Source organism: Sparassis crispa, assembly GCF_003851025.1.
Source record: "Sparassis crispa DNA, contig_000007F, whole genome shotgun sequence".
Lineage (NCBI taxonomy): Eukaryota > Fungi > Basidiomycota > Agaricomycetes > Polyporales > Sparassidaceae > Sparassis > Sparassis crispa.
Window position 1 is genome coordinate 1134922 of NW_020939754.1, and position 17464 is coordinate 1152385.

General features: G+C 50.4%; 6 protein-coding genes across 6 annotated transcripts; 3 read left to right on the plus strand and 3 right to left on the minus strand.

Moving 5' to 3' along the window:
* Positions 1-1025: 1025 nt before the first annotated feature.
* SCP_0803750 (hypothetical protein) lies at positions 1026-3188 on the plus strand (the record flags this gene model as incomplete). Its single annotated transcript, XM_027760965.1, has 6 exons — positions 1026-1034; positions 1087-2263; positions 2412-2573; positions 2631-2822; positions 2881-3063; positions 3124-3188. 6 exons carry the CDS (start codon positions 1026-1028, stop codon positions 3186-3188), a joined length of 1788 nt encoding a protein of 595 aa, XP_027616766.1.
* Positions 3189-3642: 454 nt separating this feature from the next.
* SCP_0803760 (hypothetical protein) lies at positions 3643-4609 on the plus strand (the record flags this gene model as incomplete). The annotated part of the gene is made up of 3 exons (XM_027760966.1): positions 3643-3816; positions 3870-4393; positions 4441-4609. The coding sequence occupies 3 exons, from the start codon at positions 3643-3645 to the stop codon at positions 4607-4609; spliced, it is 867 nt and encodes a 288-aa protein (XP_027616767.1).
* A 73-nt stretch (positions 4610-4682) lies between these two features.
* Positions 4683-5864, minus strand: SCP_0803770 (hypothetical protein; the record flags this gene model as incomplete). The annotated part of the gene is made up of 3 exons (XM_027760967.1): positions 4683-5087; positions 5153-5320; positions 5376-5864. The coding sequence occupies 3 exons, from the start codon at positions 5862-5864 to the stop codon at positions 4683-4685; spliced, it is 1062 nt and encodes a 353-aa protein (XP_027616768.1).
* Positions 5865-6340: 476 nt separating this feature from the next.
* Positions 6341-8289, minus strand: SCP_0803780 (plasma-membrane proton-e; the record flags this gene model as incomplete). The annotated part of the gene is made up of 9 exons (XM_027760968.1): positions 6341-6691; positions 6747-7410; positions 7471-7552; positions 7612-7669; positions 7732-7808; positions 7856-7922; positions 7970-8137; positions 8191-8207; positions 8256-8289. 9 exons carry the CDS (start codon positions 8287-8289, stop codon positions 6341-6343), a joined length of 1518 nt encoding a protein of 505 aa, XP_027616769.1.
* A 63-nt stretch (positions 8290-8352) lies between these two features.
* Positions 8353-9058, plus strand: SCP_0803790 (hypothetical protein; the record flags this gene model as incomplete). Its single annotated transcript, XM_027760969.1, has 2 exons — positions 8353-8397; positions 8462-9058. The coding sequence occupies 2 exons, from the start codon at positions 8353-8355 to the stop codon at positions 9056-9058; spliced, it is 642 nt and encodes a 213-aa protein (XP_027616770.1).
* Positions 9059-10010: 952 nt separating this feature from the next.
* SCP_0803800 (hypothetical protein) lies at positions 10011-10442 on the minus strand (the record flags this gene model as incomplete). Its single annotated transcript, XM_027760970.1, has 1 exon — positions 10011-10442. One exon carries the CDS (start codon positions 10440-10442, stop codon positions 10011-10013), a length of 432 nt encoding a protein of 143 aa, XP_027616771.1.
* Between the last annotated feature and the right edge of the window lie 7022 nt (positions 10443-17464).

The window sequence follows — 17464 nt, forward strand, 5'->3', positions numbered from 1 at the left end:
CCTCATGATGGCTTCTACAGGCGGCAAGAACGCTCAAATCCAGGGTCCTCTTACATATGTGTTATCAGATGCCTTACCTTTTCTCATCCCCGCCAATTGGGGCAAATATGACTCAATTGGCTCTTCCGAGTCCCCCAATTCTTCGGAGGCCAGTGAGTATAATAAGGAGCCATTTTCCCGTTGGTGCTTTACTCGCATTTGCAACCACTCACCCGAGTGATTACCGAGATCATACAGTCCACCGTACTTTTTACCTTGATCACTCACCCAGCAATACAAACTATGTCCCTTCAGGATACGGTGTGGCCGACATTGGAAGTCAACACAGACATCAATCCTGTCCTGGACAGAGTCCTGAAAAGTGTCATTATATGGGCACCTCAGAGTAATGGTGTCACACATTGGCGTACCAGCTATGAGTTTGCTGAAGTTGTGAGAAAAGGCCCCTTAGGCAAGTCTGTTGTGACTATACCTCCTTGTATGCTTCTGGCTGATGGTACTACTAGGCATATCCGTCGACATGTTTCAACCGAAGTCACATGTCTATCATACTACCAAGGGTACAGGAAATAGCTTCGGGACCCTCTTGATCAAGGTGTCCTTCGAGAAACTGACGAGTACACACAGCGTGAAACGCTGGATTACTCAAGGTGAGGATTGCGTGTGGATATGCTTATCCTACCCATATCCTGTGTAGATTTTATACGGATCACTCATTTTGTGTTATCACGCTGCGATGCCCTCATTATATACACGTTACTCCCGAGTTACAACCTGAGCGTGCACCTGCTCACTATAAGTTCGTCACAGCACTCCCTACACAACTCGAGAAATGGGTCATAAATTTGGTGATAAGTGGGGATAATGATGAAATCTAATCATTTACACGCGCACACGTGATATATACATTGGACGCATCTGACTCTAAGTCCTCTGAGTGCAGTCTCTCCCGTGCATATACTCAACTCGACATCCAACGGCAGGACCTTCGCATCGACCATCCACGGGCTCTTAATACTGCCGTTATGCCTTCTGTATGTGACCGGCTGCATATATGCATTGTGGACTTACTACAGATGTACACAGACCCGCCGCATAGGCTATCAACAGCAGACACGGCGCTGTAATTGTCTCTTCTACGGCTGCTCCAAGACACCTGAGGGGTACCGAGTACAAACCAAGCCCACTGCAACTAGACACGAGAAGAAGGATCTTGAGGTTGCGGCGCGTTCTTCCCAGTCGGTTCAGACTTCTCACCATCCAGCTGTGACAGCCCAAGTCCCTGCTGCACACGCTCGTTCTGCACTCTCTATCAATGAAGCTCTTGATGGTTCTGCTCCACACACCTCTACCGCTGCATCTGCTGACTCGGCAGCTGATTCTGATGGCCAGGTTAATCCTGCTGATGACTCCGGCTTTTTCTCTGACTTTGAAGATGACCATCCGGATGCTAATCCACACTCAGACGGCAATGCCCAACAGGAAGAAAATCCTCCACCGCAACCTGGTGACATCCAAGCTGAGGCCAGCGTGCTGGCTCCTCATGACAATGAACCTCCACCTGAACTGCGGGAAGTGACTGCTGATGCCTCCGCGGATGATGCGGCACTTGCGGCTTTACTGGAGTCTGACCTTGCTCCTGCGTTCCGAGAGTCTAAGGCTGTCCGCTTGGCCTATCTACAAGCCGTACTGGGGAATGTGTTCGGCTCATCCACTGTTGCTGCCGCTCAGGATCAACTCAACAACAGCCTCGACATCATCCGGCTCTGTGGCTGTTTCCCCTTGTTACCTAAGCCAGCCACCACTCTGATTACTGCCAAGCGACGACTCGGACTGGCCATAGATGATTATATCGAGAGGCGCCCCATTTGTACGGTCTGCTTCAAGTACTATCCAGCGGAGATGATCATGAAAATGGATTCTCCCAGCTGCATGCAAGCTGGCTGTACTGGCATTGTCTATCACATCAAGCGTCAACTTGATGTCAATTCTGACGACGCTGATGATCCTGCCAAGCGGATTCTGGCGAAGGTACAGCCGTACTCATCAATTGTCAAGGCTGTCCAGCGATTCCTGTTACGCTCTGACTTCATCAAGAATCTCCGGCTTCCATCTGTGGATGCAAACAAGGACCCACTCGCATCACACGAACTTATGCATGACTTCCATGATGGCGAAGCTTGGGGGATGTTGGAATTGGGCTTGAAACGGGTTGTGCGAGAAGACGGGACCATACATGAAGTTGAGGTGGAACCCGGCTCTCGTCGGACATTGTGACAAGTTGACGTGGGTCTAAGTATGATACTTAATATTGACTGGTAATCCTGTTCCTTCTCGTTATCGCATTTGTTGCATTATTGATGTGCATATACACAGGTTCAGGATTACTGACAATCGGCCTCATTCTGCAGGCGGCGTGTACTTGTCGTTCGCTGGCCTACACAGATCTGTTCGCTTTGCCCAACCATTCGTACATCTCATTACCAACATTCCAGGGCCGAAGGAGCCGAGCTTGGAACAGCTCGACCACATTCTTGAACCAGTAGTTGCTGATATGCGGCAACTATATAAAGGTATGCACTGTTCCACACAACACTATCTTACCTCTGAGTTATTGTAATACCTTTTAGGTCTCAAGATGGCGATGTATGGACGTCAAATTCCACCGCGTGTCCACGCGGGCTTTGAACTGCACGTCAGTGATATTCAAGCAGCATGGAAGGTAACCGGTTCAGCAGCACATGGGCACAAGAAGCATACGTGCAATATTTGCATGATAGTGCACGACGATCTCAACACAGAAGTTGGTTACGATATACCCAGTGAGTTGTTACAGACACAGCTCAATATTAACATTGTGCACAGTAAGAATCCCATCAGATTTTGTGCTGAGAGACGACTGGATCCAACTCAAGTACGCATTTGCTGCCAAGCCGCCAAAATCCAAGAAGGCAATCAAGAAGATTCTGGATGAGGGTGGCTCACGATACACAGTCCTTGACGAAATGGTTGGCTTTTTCCCAATCAAGACGTCCGCACTGGACTACATGCATAATGTTTATGGTGATGCTACCAACTTCGTGACATATATCTAAAATTATCTTATACTACTTGTTTCTGCAGGCATTCAACATTCATTCTTCTCTGATGTCATCGTCAAAGGGTACCTGCTGAACTCAAAATCGTAGAAGGTCTTGCAAGATTGCGTGAACGCTATCGTCTGGCCATCCGGTATAGGAAGATTACCCACGAATGTGAGAATTGTTTACCCTCATACTGCGAAGGTGCTGAGATCACAACTGTATGTAGCTCGGCGAAAATCATTCACTACAGAAAGCTGACCAGTGGCGCTGTTGGACCAGCATCCAGACCACTGTTCTGTGGTGATGTTGGCGTAATGCAAACGATAAGATTCGTCGAGACGCTCCGGATATACCTGCGAGAGCCAAAGAGAAACCTTCGTTCAACCGAAACTTGACCGAGATCTATCAGTGCAGTCTCTTCTTTTCCGTATCGGATCGCATTCTTGCTAGCAAGAGTATTTCCATGGACGAGGTAGATCGAGGTCAACGATACCTACAACGTTGCTGTCAAGGGCTGTTACAACTCGGCGTTCATCTCCTTCCAAACCATCACCTCGCTATGCATTATACAGATATCTTCAAGCGGTTTGGGCCGGCCTATTCATGGTGGCTGTTCGCATTTGAGCATTGCAATGGTGAGCAGGAACAGGTTAAACTTAATGGACATGCCGAGGGAGAGATGGAAGTGACAATGATGCGGAATTGGGTCGCGAAGCACCGCTTGCATGAATTGGTATGTCCCTCATGCTTTGTCTCATTGTGTGAAATCCTTACTGCCTTTTGTAGATGTTATCTTTGCCCAATGATGTGAGCCCAGAGGAAAGAAAGCTTATTCAGCGAGCGTGTTCTGATAAGGGCGCAACTCGTGGTACCCTTCGCACGCAGATCGCAGGTTTTACTTCTGGCTGCACAATTCTGAAGCCCAAGTCTGCCAAGAAATTCACAGACTTGCGAACGTTCCCCCATCCGACTGTGTACTCAATGCTGCTAGAGTACACAAGAAAGACATGGCCGGAGCTCAACATTGAGGATGACTTCACGACAGATCGCAATGCCATCCTGTTCCTTGCTGCACGTTCATCAAAGGCTCTCCCATTCATCTGTAAAGACGGCATTCATTACAGCTCATCAATGGACCACAGGAGTCAGGCTGATCGCTTTGCATGTATCGACATGGATGGTTCACGCGTCCCCTGCAGACTAATATATCATTTCGAGATAACTATTTCAGATAAACCACCAATAGTGTGCTCCATCGTGCAGCGCATGGTGTCGGATGATGACATTCCCACTTTTCCATGGTCTATTTAGTATGAGCTCTCTCAGTGGGTTTGCATAGGCTGACATATCTGTCTAGCTCCACAGATCTAGGTGTATACGTGGCCTATGCTGACCGTCTGCAAGACATGGAAGTCATTGCGACTGATCAGCTTGCAGCTGCGGTAGCCATAATACCCATCACTTCCAAACGACTCGGCAACGAAGTCCCACTATGGGTTGTCCATTCGTTTGACCGGGTAAGTTGATTCTCCTTCTCGTGTCTAAGTGTATCTGCACATACTAACACTGCTTATCTATCGTGGTATCAAGGCACGGTGATCACCCAAGACCAGCGAAGAGCTGGTTAATGTCCCCGCCATTTGTCAAAGCTTCCACACGCGACTGAGCCTGAGCGACTGCAGATGAATCAACTACTCGGCGACGCTTCTTCCCATTCCTCTCGCCGGCTTCGACACTCTTCCTCTTGAGCTCACTGTCCTCTGGGTCTTCGTCATCCCCCCACAGCCAACCACTTATCGCAACTCTCCCCGATGTTAGCCAATGCTGATTTTCTGCAAGGAGAACATCGTTCACTTGCCACGCGCGAATTCGATTCGCCAGCTTCTTTGCCTTGGGCCGCACAGCGTCTGGATACTCGGGTCCCCTGATTCGTGTCGTGGCTGCCTTTGCTTTATCTGGATCTTTGTCAGCGATCGCGTCAATGCTTATGTATAGCTGTTTGACCTATGGCAAAAATGGTCGTAAGTGCTTCCGGGACATGATAAGATCTTGTGCGTATGTTCACTTACTGTTTCACTACGATAGCCTGGCGCGCGACTGATGTACCGCTTCACCTCACCGTGTGACCAGGTGGGATCATCTTCGTCATCCGACATGGCGTTGATCATAAAAGCTGAGTCGTACTTCTTATCGGTGTAAATTGAGTTCTGTCGTTTGCGAACACGCCCCTGTAGCTTCTGATTGTGGCATTAAAATGCGTAACCAGGCAGCAGTGGTCATTCGAGTACTCACAGAGGCAACACATGAGTTCTTGTGCGCACGGTCAACCTCAATGACAGGCTCTGTGGCTTTCTGCCTTGTTCCTCTGGCCTGATGCTCCCCGTCCGCTCCGGCTTCCTCTGCCTCTTCTTCTTCTTCTTCCTCGACCTCCTCCTCCGCAGCTGCCTCGATATTCTCGTGCTCGGCTGCCTGCCTTTCTGACTTCCTGAACTCTCTCGCCATGTAGATGAACTTCGCCTTGATCTTCACCTTGAGGTCTCGGTCACAGATTCTCCTCAGCTCTGGAACGGCATCAGCAACACGCGCGGCACCCGTCGCTCGGATTGAGGCAAAAATATCATCAAGACCAGATGAGTTAACATCGTCTTCGGCATTGCGTGACCATCGGAACCTGAGGTATGGCCTTCCTGTACGTGGGTCTTTTGGCCAGTGCTCACTTTCGCGACCGATACCATTCGGATATGGCTGCAAGCTCTTCGCGTCGAGTTTCTTCAACCCCATCAGAAGCTGGAATGTGTCCTTGACGACGTCCTGCAAGCATGCTACTCTCGCCGATCAGGAAAATCACCTGTGGCCCTAGAGCAGCCTAGGCTGTCCTAGGATGCCCTGAGATGCTCTCAGAGCTGGCAGGGTGTCAGGGATGCCAGAGCGTCCCAGGTTGCTCTGAGAGCAAGGTCTCTACAGCATTTTTCCTGAGAGCGCCTAGGTCGCCCTGAGCTGCACTCAGGATATAGCTGATTTCCTAGGTTATGCTGTATTGATCATGCTCTGATATGCCCTCAGATGCTCTGGTTTGTCCTCAGTTATCCTCGTGTATTAGATGCCATTCTCCTACTATGCCAAAAGCAAGTATCATAAGAGTAAGAACTAGTATCAAACAGATACATGAATAAGAAGGTATCAGTACGAAATATATGTTTTCGGCAGCACTTGCATTCGGGAAAAACACGAGCAAAACCATCAGTGTCCAGGATCATTTAGTCAAGAAGTGCGTGTTTGCTACCAGGTGCGGAACCATCCTTGAGGACCTGAGTGAGATACATGTGGTCACCGAGACTGAGATGACAACCGGTTTCCTTCGTGATGGTGAGCTGATCACCCGTGACCATTTTGATGCAAACATCGAGAGCGATAGTGTTGTTAATGGTCTGCTTAATGTCATCACAGGGAGGGTCAAAGATGGAGAGCAGACCAATAAGCTCGAAGGCATTACCTTCACCCTCGGGATCTTCGCTATCCAACTCCTCATACATGACAGCCAAGGTATGGAGACCACGACTCACCAACTCCTCAACGTTGGCCTCAGGCCTGAACTCAATCTTCTCAGTCTTGCTGCGCGTGCAAAGCTCAATGATGATACCAGTCATACCCTTGGTGACACACTTGGGCTTGTTTGATGACTCCTTGGTACATGATCTCGGTACATTTGTTGAGGGGATTGAAAGGCTTGCAGTCAAGGAGCTTGATACCAGCGCGAGCGCGAGATGGATTGCCAATGGCGAAGATGATGCAAGTGTCGATGGCATCCTGGTTCTCCATGCATGACGTGTACGCCGACAGTAGAATGATGTCCTCAGCAAAGACAGGACTGTAGGTACAAATGGTCTCGCAATCAATGGTCAGCTTGTTGGCAGTGAGGGTACCCATCTTGTCGGAGAACAAGATGGTGACAGTGGCCAGCTCTTCAATCACAGTGATACAGATAATGATGGCCTTGTACTTTGCAAGCTGCTGAGCACTGACAGCGAGGGTGACGGACAGCACCGTAGGCATCGCAATTGCGATTCCACCGATCAAGAGCACTAAGATGTTGTTGAGACCACAATGGTACTGGAAACTGAAGCCAGCGTACAAGCAGAAAATCTCGGTGAGTAGGAAGATGCCAATAACGACAAGACAGAATGATACAATCTGGGCAAGAATCTTCTGCAAGTGTCTGGTAGTGTCATCGTCCTGGCCAACGAGCAACACCGTGCGACCGAAGAAGGTATTAGGACTGGTCAAGATGATCACACCTTCAGCCTCACCCTGCTTACATGTAGAACACCTAATGGAAGTGTGGGTGACAACGCAGAGCACATGACACGACAAAACTACAATCACTTACAAAAAGCACTGGTGGCCGGTCTTCTTGCTCTGAGGCAGCGACTCACCGGTGAGAGCAGCTTGATCAATGGAGACATTGATGCCTCCATCAGACGACAATATGCTGGTACAATATCACCAAGCTTAAATGAAACCATATTACCTGGAACAAGTCCAGCGGACTCGATCTCCTGCCAGGTACAATCCCGCTTGACCTTCACCTTGACCAAAAGCAATAGGACAATACTGACAAAATCTTGCCAGTCAGGAGGCTGGTGTTCACCATTTGAAAGTGCGATGGCAACCAAGGCGGCAGCCTCCATGACCCCAGAACAACAGGTTCCACATGAAACTTAGAAACTAATGGCAGAAATGAGTGCTCGCACGAAAATCAAAGCATAACGTACGCACCTGAAGAAACGCATTCTGCTCCTCTGACTCGAGCTTGTTGGGACTGAACAGTTCGAGACGGTGCTGAGCCTCCTCCGTCGCGCACGAAAATCAAAGTGTAACATACGCACCTGAAGAAACACATTCTGCTCCTCCAACTCGAGCTTGTTGGGATTGAACAGCTCGAGACGGCGCTGCGCCTCCTCCGTCATCGACCCATTGTCATCGCACTGGAGGAGCCTGAATACATCCTCCACGATGATTGTCTCAAGATCAACTTTCTCCTTGTCGTACAAGTCCTTGGCCCGTAATTGGATCTGAGAATGCAGGGAATGCAACTAGGAGTCTGTACCGTGGACACCTTAGCATCTGCGAAAACGTCAAATACAACGGAGCGGGTCAATGGAAAAAACTAACTCTTTGTTTGTGCATATTTACTGCTCTTCCGCATTTGGAACTTTGGACAGCTGTCCGAAATTGCTAAGTCCTTCAGCCTCTGCGACAGTACACTCCAATGTCGACGGATGGGCACTCGGATGGATGGACAAAGGCAATAAAGGTATGTCCTTCTGCTTTTGTGCTATTTTCACTAACTACAATGCCGACCGAGTGTGCTTGTTAAGCATGCTCGGTCGTCATTCCACCAGGATCCCGAGCTGCATGCACCACAAGGTGCCAACTCCCTCTCCGCCATCTCGCATCCCCCTGGGCCCTACCGTCCACCTCGCCCATCGAAGAGGGTGCGAAAAGAGGTGGACGCGCTCCATGTCTTCATGACATGGCGCATGGGCGTCATGCTCAGTGTAGCATGGCGCCTAGTTCCTCCGATTTCCCCACCGCCGTCTCATGCCCTCTCGGGCCCCACCGTCTGCCTCGCTCATCCAAGAGGGTACGAAGGGAGGAGGATGCGTGTCACATCATTACGACGTGGCACGCGGGTGTCATGCTTACTCGAGCATGGCGCCTGGTTTCCCCAATTCCCCTGCCACTGTCTCGCGTCCCCGTGGGCCCCACCGTCCACCTCGCCCATGCAAGAGGGTACGAAGGAGGATGCATGCCACGTCATCATGACATGGCACGCGGGCGTCGTGCTTACCCGAGCACGGCGCCTAGTTTCCCCAACTCCGTCTCCACCATCTCGCGTCCCCCTGGGCCCCACCGTCCACCTCACCCATCCAAGAGGGCATGAAAAGAGGAGGACACGCTCCACGTCTTCATGACGTGATGCGCAGGCATCGTGCTCGCTCAAGCATGGTGTGTGGTTCCCTCGACCTCTCTCCTGGACCTCTCCCACACCATCTCCATGCCCTGCCGTCTACCTCACCCATTCAAGAGTGGACGCACTCTATGTCTTTATGACGTGGCGTGCGGGTGCCCTGCTCGACTGACTCCCCTGCTACCGTCTTGTGCACCCCCGGGCCCTTCGTCCTCCTTGCCCATCCAAGAGGGTGTGAAGAGAGGAGGACGCATGCCACATCATCACGATGTGGTGCACGGGTGTCGTGCTCACTCGATGCGCGCTCTTTGATGAGGAGATGGAGGTGTGGGCAATGCGGTGCGTGCCCGCCATCTCTGCTCACGCCCTGCGTGCCGCCCAACTACATAAGGCTTGTCTGCTGTCACTGCTATGTAGCACAACCACCACTCTCTCTCTCTATTCTCCACTCTCCCATTCTCCATTCTAGCTCATATTCACGTTCCTGTTCAGCATGAGTTCCATTTCTGACCTACTGGTGTTCACCCATGATGTGCCCACCAAGTTCACCACATCTCTGACGATGCGGACACGTGCTCTGCAGCTGGTCATGATGTGGCATGCGAGCATTGTGCTCACTCGAGCATGGTGCCTATCTGTCCTCAGACTGCCTTACTTCGTTAGAGTCTGTCATCCTTGATGGCAGTGCATGGCACCCTGCATGACTGCCTCTGATGCAAGTAGATACCTACACCGTATTCAATAGTATATAGAAACTTCACTTAACATAGGTGTAAAATTAAGTGGATGCACTGGGAGCATCTATGACTCTTTTGGACACCCTAGGAGTTGTGCAATCTCCTGTATCAGCCTGAGTTGCTCTCAGGCCCCCTTGATCGCTCTGAGACATCCTGGGAAAGATTGACTTTCCTCACGTGCTCTCAGGGAAAAAGTGATTTTCCTGATCGGCGGGTTGCTCATTTTCCAGACAACAAGGTGCACACCTTTATACCTTTGCTCTTCGTTGCAGCTGCACTGAGCACGGCTGCGGCTTCATCTTCAGGCCCACTGCCAGCTTCCTCGTCCCCATCACCTGCAGCGCTGCGTGCCGCAGGTTCGTGGTTGACAGGTCCACCTTTGGCACGTTCACCATCAACCGGCTCTGTCAGCTGCTCTACCCCCTCGTCTGCTTCTATGTTGAGAGCTTCCTCTGCGAAAGCCAGCCTCGCCTTCAGCATCTGAAGCTCACTCTGCTGCAGCTGATTCTGTGTGTGTAAAACTTGCACACGCCTGTCGTTCTCGCTACGGTACCTAGCAAATTCAGCCTTCAAGTCCGTGACATCATCTACGACAGCCTTGAGCCTCGGTTGATTCATTTGCGGCGCGTTCACATTCGAGGGTGCGGGCATTCTCAGCAGACACAGTTCTTATTGAGGTCAGGGTCAGATTGCAGAGGTCGACAGAGACTGGTGGGGATGGTGGGAGGCTCATGAGCAGTCGACATCTGTCTTCACACTAATATCTATGTATTCCGGAGCTTCGATGTAATGGCAGAGAGTGTCTTTTCAGACCTTCAGACGCAGATCCGCAGCGACAGCTAACAACCTGGTACAAGCGCTGGAGCCCAAAGCAGTAATTGAGCCCTTGTCTGTATTATGTAATTACATTTATCTCGGCGACACTTTCTGGATCATAGCGGTGTGGAACTTCGAGGTTATGTCGCTGTAACCGGGTAAGAATGAGGTTGGAAGGTATACATCAAACCCTCATCCGGACTTCGGTGTAATGTGCACAGTATGTTGTCAGAATGAGGTTGAAATGCCCTGATCCCAATGCGATCCTCACCTTGAGTAATTCAGCGCTTCACGTGGTGACAAGCCCTGCCGTCCGCGTCGATATTCCGTTGCAGCAGGCCGTGACAGTACGGCAGCTGCTCGAGTTCATTGTAACGAGGAACATGCAATATTACCGATTCCACAATGCGGGTACATCAGGAAAAAATCACATGACTATGTGATGCTATGTAGCCTATGTAGGTCTCGTAGCCCGGTAGACAAGTCCCCAAAAATATAGCCGGCTGTAGCCACCACCAAGTGTATGCAGGCCGCTGTAGCGATCACCCAAGCATATGTAGCTCTACTGGGTCTGGTTGTAATCACCAGTAGCATTGTGTTATTCCTATCATTCTATATTCACTATACAGATTTTTACCCATTTCACGATAGCAGACTGTACGAAATAAATATATTTGCACTGTACCACTGCACAAACCCACAGGCTAATCATACGTAGCTAGGGAAGCTGTAGCAGACCAGGATGAGAACCGGGATAGTCACAGACAGTGGCGAGAGTGGAGTATCATGTGCAATCTCCGTATCCGTGGCGATCCTAATCCTGGTGTCGTCGTCATCATCGTTATGTGGTCATCTTGCATCCGGGGTGTGGAATGACTGGGATGGCAGTGGACAGCGACACATCTGAGAGGAAGGAAGTGGTAAGGCGCACCGTGCAAACGCGCATGACACGTGAGTCATCGTGCGATCTTCAGTGATTGCTAGTGGAGTCGCAGGACAGAGAATCCACACGGTAGCGGTGAGCCTATCGAAGAAGGCATGGAGCCCGGGAGTACACAGAGACTGTGGAATACATCAATGTGCTTCCGGTATATTTGGGCTGAGGGCTTACCATTGTCGTCCCAGTCACTCGAAGCACTGCCGGACACTGACTAAGAAAGCGGTGACACAGACGGCTGCGTCATCTATATGCTGCACAAGAAGAGGCCTGCATGCGGTGATAAGCAAGGAAGAGGAAGCGTGCCCACTGACATTATTGGCTGGCAGTAACAGTTCTATGAAGGAACAATAAGCCTCCTCAGGTTTAACGCTCTAGGTGGGTACTTATAGGGAGAGTTGGCCGTAGAAACTGTATGAGCAAAGGGCTTGTCAAATCAGTGCAGGAGGAGGCCATCGACAAGGCGCCATGCATGACGCCCCTCACACTGCGTCACGATGATGTACCTGGTTATCATGCCGCTCTCGAGAAATGTTGTCCTCATTTGGATTTCATCCTGCATGTGCGCGATGACAACAGCAACAGTGGGGACAAGGTCAGTTCTGGCCAGCGAGTCGCACAAGTACCAGAGCTGCACCAGGTGTCATGCACTGGTGCGCAGGATCCCAGACTCAGGCCGCTCTTACCGTTCATGACTGCAGAGTCATCGATGCTCTTATCTTGCGTCCTCGGAGAGCAGACAGGGGCAGCAGCAACTGGACGGCCATGCGCATGTGAGGAACAGAACTGTGAGAGGCACCGCACACCAACGTGCATGACGAACGCATAGACGCACTAGTGGTGACCCCAGAAGGTTCGAATCTTGTCATCCCAACTTCCTGTTTGCGAACGGGCTGGATAGCAAGGACTGCGGACACGAGTCGATGGCACGCAGGGTGCGAGTTTGTGCTGGTTGATTGAAGATGTGACAACTGGTTACTGGAGCCTGCCGCAGAGTGAAAAAGCCAAGAACACCTGGTGTGGCAGATGAGAGAAATGCACGCACGAAGATTCAAAGTATGAGAGCAACGAATACGTCCAGCAAGTTGAACTTCGAAGAATTTTCTCAACTGAACATACCACGTGACCAATGGCGCAATCCGCAGTCCTCTGCGGCCAATAACCGATGGCCCCAGAATGTGCCGGAGAGGCCGACTGTCATCGGCGACAGTGGGCGCAACCGTCGCGCGCGAAATATCAACGAGATAGGCTGACAGCGCCTCAGTGCGCTTCTTCAAATTTCCAGCCTGTTTGTTGACATGGTCGGGATTGTCATCACTGTTTTGCTGCGAGGAGGGCTACAGCAGAAATATGTTAGAGTTGGGATGGCCAATTTATCCAGTGTGTGGTGATGCAAAGCATGTTGACATTCACACAAGTAGCACAGGCCAAATAATCATTGAGGTAATATAGAGAATACTACAAATTAAATGGTCAACACAGGTCTCTGTATTGATAAGGGGGCACGACTGGAACCTATGTCAGCTACATATCACTGTGTGGAACCTACAGAGCCTACAGAGCCGTATGTAGACTGGCTGGGCGCTACCTGGGTCAGGGCTTTTTCCTGATGTAGTGGATGCATGTTCTGGCAGTTAACCTTGCTACAGCGCATGGGTGAGGAGGCCAAATGGATTCGGGTCGAGGAGTTTCTCCGAGTCCTGAATATCATTCAGGAGGCGCGAAACGCGTCCAGCGCAGTGGCTAGCTCTATGCCCTGGCCTCCTCGTCAAGGCACATTTTACACTCCCGTAAGTTTATCTGGTCTGCTACGACTGCGCCCTGAGTTGACATGCATTCTGTGCTGCAGCCAACTTCACAGGCTGCTTGATCCAGTACTATTCAGAATAACTCCTTTGTTGTATTGTGTTGTGTAAGAAACGATACCATTGTAGCCTACCCATATACTTGATTGTACGTCTTTACTTGGGTACTTGTTGTGTTTGTGACAATCTCTTGCAAATGAAATGCTGTTCAGTGGTAGTCCCAGTCGATGTGAGTTGGCTTTGACTCTACTGTCGCATTGCGCAACCAGGAGAAAAACACTTGTGATGCTCACAGATGGCGCAACAGGAGCGAAAATCTTGTTGACACGATGGTAAAATATGGTTATTCATTCCTGATGTCAAAGCAATTTTTGCATAGCCGGACATTCCGAGGGTTAGAGAGGATGTGGAGAGGATACTAGAGCAGGGACACGGTGTTATCGCCAAAGGGTATCAAGATGACCGCAAGTAGCACTACTTCAGGGAAAGGAATTATGCTTAGCATGCAGGCATATATGGAAAAGAGTCAGTAAGGTTATCCGAGCAATACAAGATGGTTACAACTCTGGCGCGAGTAATAAGTGGCATGCCAAGCTCAACGATTAATCAGATTGAAATCTGTGCGCACCAGCCATGAAGTATTCCCACAGTTCTTCATGGGTAGGGTAGGACCCAGTGACAAACCATTGTAGCCATCTCCATGACTTTGAGACTCTGGGGGTATCAAAGTATCTCTGCATCCCCACCGCCTTCAGCCAGTGAGGGAAAAATCCGGCATCCACCCAGTCGACACGGCGAACACAGAGATGACTAGTCCGCCGGGAGGAATGCCATCGAAGTTATTCAACACGGCACTGTAACTGGTTGAGTTCATGTCCGAGTCAGCATACTCAAGAGAAGACCGTAAGATAGCCTGTTCTCACAGGTACTGACTAGTGCAGAGCAGGGGTATGAATAACCCTCAAGGGTAAGGGGTAAGGGTATTGGAGGGTAAGGGTAGGGGTATGAACTTTCAGACCCTTATACACCTGGAGGGTATCACTGCATATAATATATATCATGTAAGCAGTAACTATAGGGTGACTAAAGCCTAAGTGCAGCCTAGATGCAGCCTTAAACTATGTCTACAGAAGCTTCAAAGAGAAAAAAAGGCTATTACAAGCCTTAAACTTAATGTCTATGATGTTATTTCCTCAAGTAAGGCAGATATTGAAGGGTATACCCTCAGGGTTTGGTACCCTTACCCATACCCTTACCCCTGGTGAAGGGTATGTACCCTTGGAGGGTAAGGGTAGGGGTACAGGTCAAAGTACCCAGGGGTATACCCCTGCTCTGCACTAGTACTGACTGTCCCGGAACGACGGGCGACTCAGTGAAAGGGCCCGAGGACTGCAGAAGACGATCAGGTTTTGTCTCTTCTTCTAACTCCGCAGATCGGACCAGCTCACTCACCTGTTTGAGTGATTACAATGCGTCGCGAGGTGCTCTTCGATGAGATGGAGGTGGTGAATGCCACACGAGGTTCAGGAGAAGCTATGTCTCTCAGGCATGTAGTGAGCCCCCTTTGGTCGGAGCGCTGTGTATGCTTGTCTCCATCTGATAATTATCACAAACTGGTACCTTGATGTGATAGAGTGCATTTTTTGAAGTACTAGTAAAATAGCGGTGATGCCAGCACGACTCACCAGATCTATACGGTGAGATGGTCGAGATCCGGACGCTAAATTCCCAGAAGGCAAAATGTGGTGGACGGACTTGGAGAGGCTCCAAAATAACATCAGAGTGTCAATGAGAATGTTGACTTAAGACAATTATTGTGTCTGTCGCACGGGTGAAGTCAGTGCAGAGGACAATAGGACGTCTGCAACGTCTGGCACAACAAGTGCAGCTCCGCGGCATAGGCACACTGGACACACCATTGTGTCTCTCTCCCCTAGTTCGTAGGCCTGGAGGAGAGGTGGATAAGAAGGGAACTGATGCAGGTGTGGACCGCTAGGCAGAGCGCAAGTACCATCCCCGGCGAAAATTGCATGTCGTTCGCAGGACCGAATGCAGCACCACCGTATTCACACTGGAAGGCTGTGAGAATGAGGCAGGTGGGCAAGGCCCTGCTGAGATGCTGAACTTAAATGGAGCGCGTATCACGCACGTGCACTGCAGAAGAAGGCATACAGATATATTCCGACGCTGCGGAGCCTACTTCCACGACAGTGTCCTTGTCTTTCGTATCTCCTGTGCACAATCGGAATCATCGAGGTCTATTGTAGGAGGGGGAGAGAGATGCGAGGGGAGTAGACTCGGAGAAGCATCTCGGGTTTGGCCTGTAGAATTGCGCTCACGATGGATCGTGAGGATGGCCCATGGCGTAACATCACCCCCGGAAAACTGGAAAGCTGGATGGAAAGGGCAGAGCCGTTGGAAGGCGCGAAGACCTGGTGGAGCGAGAGATGATTATACTGGACAATCAATATATACAGGGAGTTGCAGAGGTGTAGACCAGCCTGAGTGACGTACCAGACAGAATAGGAACCTAAGCAGGACAAGCCCTAACCCTGTGGCACTACACCCGCTCCAGGGCCCCTCACCTCTTCCCCTCAGCATCCGGCCAAGTGAGGAGTGACCACATCATCCTCATTTCAACTCAACTGCATCTCGTGCATTTTTGCAATGCCCATCTCAACATTCGCAACAGTAATCCCGGGCCATCTGGGAAAGGGCAGCTCCATTATCGTGGAGGGCCCTCTCTGTGCCTCTCTCTACGCACAGCACTATCTTATGTTTGCTCGGAGTTGTGAGTAGGTTCGTATTCACCAAGGAATACAGGCCAAGCGAGAGAAACGTGGAGGAAACGGCGGTTTGCGGTGCGATACGTACAGTGTTCATTTGCGTAGGCATGCATATCTCTCACTGAGCGTCACCTATCTCTCCAGATACATTCTTTCTAGACAACTCGGGGTGCAGCCCCCACTGTGACTGATAGGAAGGCTGGACACGAAGGGCTACCTGTGCGCTGACATATACTTCGTCTCCTGAAAATCTGAACCATCTCCACGCTGACTGCGTTTCATGTACCTCTTCTCATCGGGCAACCCTTTTTTCGATATCTTTGGTTTCCAGAAGCACTCTATGTTGGCCCTTGCGTCGTATCTTAAGATCGAGAATTCCAGCGTGAAAGGTGCGGTGAAAGAATTCTTAGTAGTCCCTTCATTGGTCCTCGTCTGTGGCAGCATATTTACCCCCGTAATTTCAGTCCTTGCACCAACGTGAAAAAACTGCACAGCTGAGGAGAACGCACTTCATTGTGCTCAACGCACAGTCATCGACGATCGTAGTAACGCCCCCAGCACTCGCTAAAAGAAGCCATCGCGGGACGTCAGCACGACGACGCGCTGGAGGAGATTATCATGGTAAATCTCTTTTCTCTTGTTAAATGTTGATTTAACATTATCGTGCGCGCGGCGGTGAGCTCATCCCAGTCACAGCTCCAGATCTCGTTGGCTTCACGGAGAATCACAATGGCGGCTCCTTTCTTCTGAGTGAGTACACACTTCCTTCCTTCTCTCATATCCTATTGACCCACGGAGTTTGCGTATGGTGAGAGGATGGGGGATGCCCCTTCCTTTAGAGTACGCTCAAGATGCATGCCGCAAACAAAAAAAATCATGCGCTCTCAACTTGCGCCTCCGCCGATGTTGCTGCACAAGCGGTGGTTTCCCGTAGACTGAGCTGAGTTGGTGCATGAGTGCCGTGGTCCATCGATAGCGCACAAGCCGCTAGTAGGAACTTCCGCTGGGAGACTGGACTACATCACCCATAAGCCTGGTTCCAGCTTGGCCACCGATTCGTCTCGGGCTCAGACATGGACAAAGTGGTGCGTTCCTCTATGGTGATAATTCATGATCTCTCGTTAATCACCTATCTGACCTCATGCTCGTCCACATAGATACCACACCCTGTTTGAAAGCTACAAAGTAATCGAGTGATACTTGCAAAAATCTCCAAACTCCCTTCGTCCCCTGTGTGATAAGCTTGAAAGCTCATAACCCCTGTGCACCATGCTAAAGTCGAGTTTCGTTACTCGCTGGACATCCGGTACGTCCAGCGGTATTAATTCC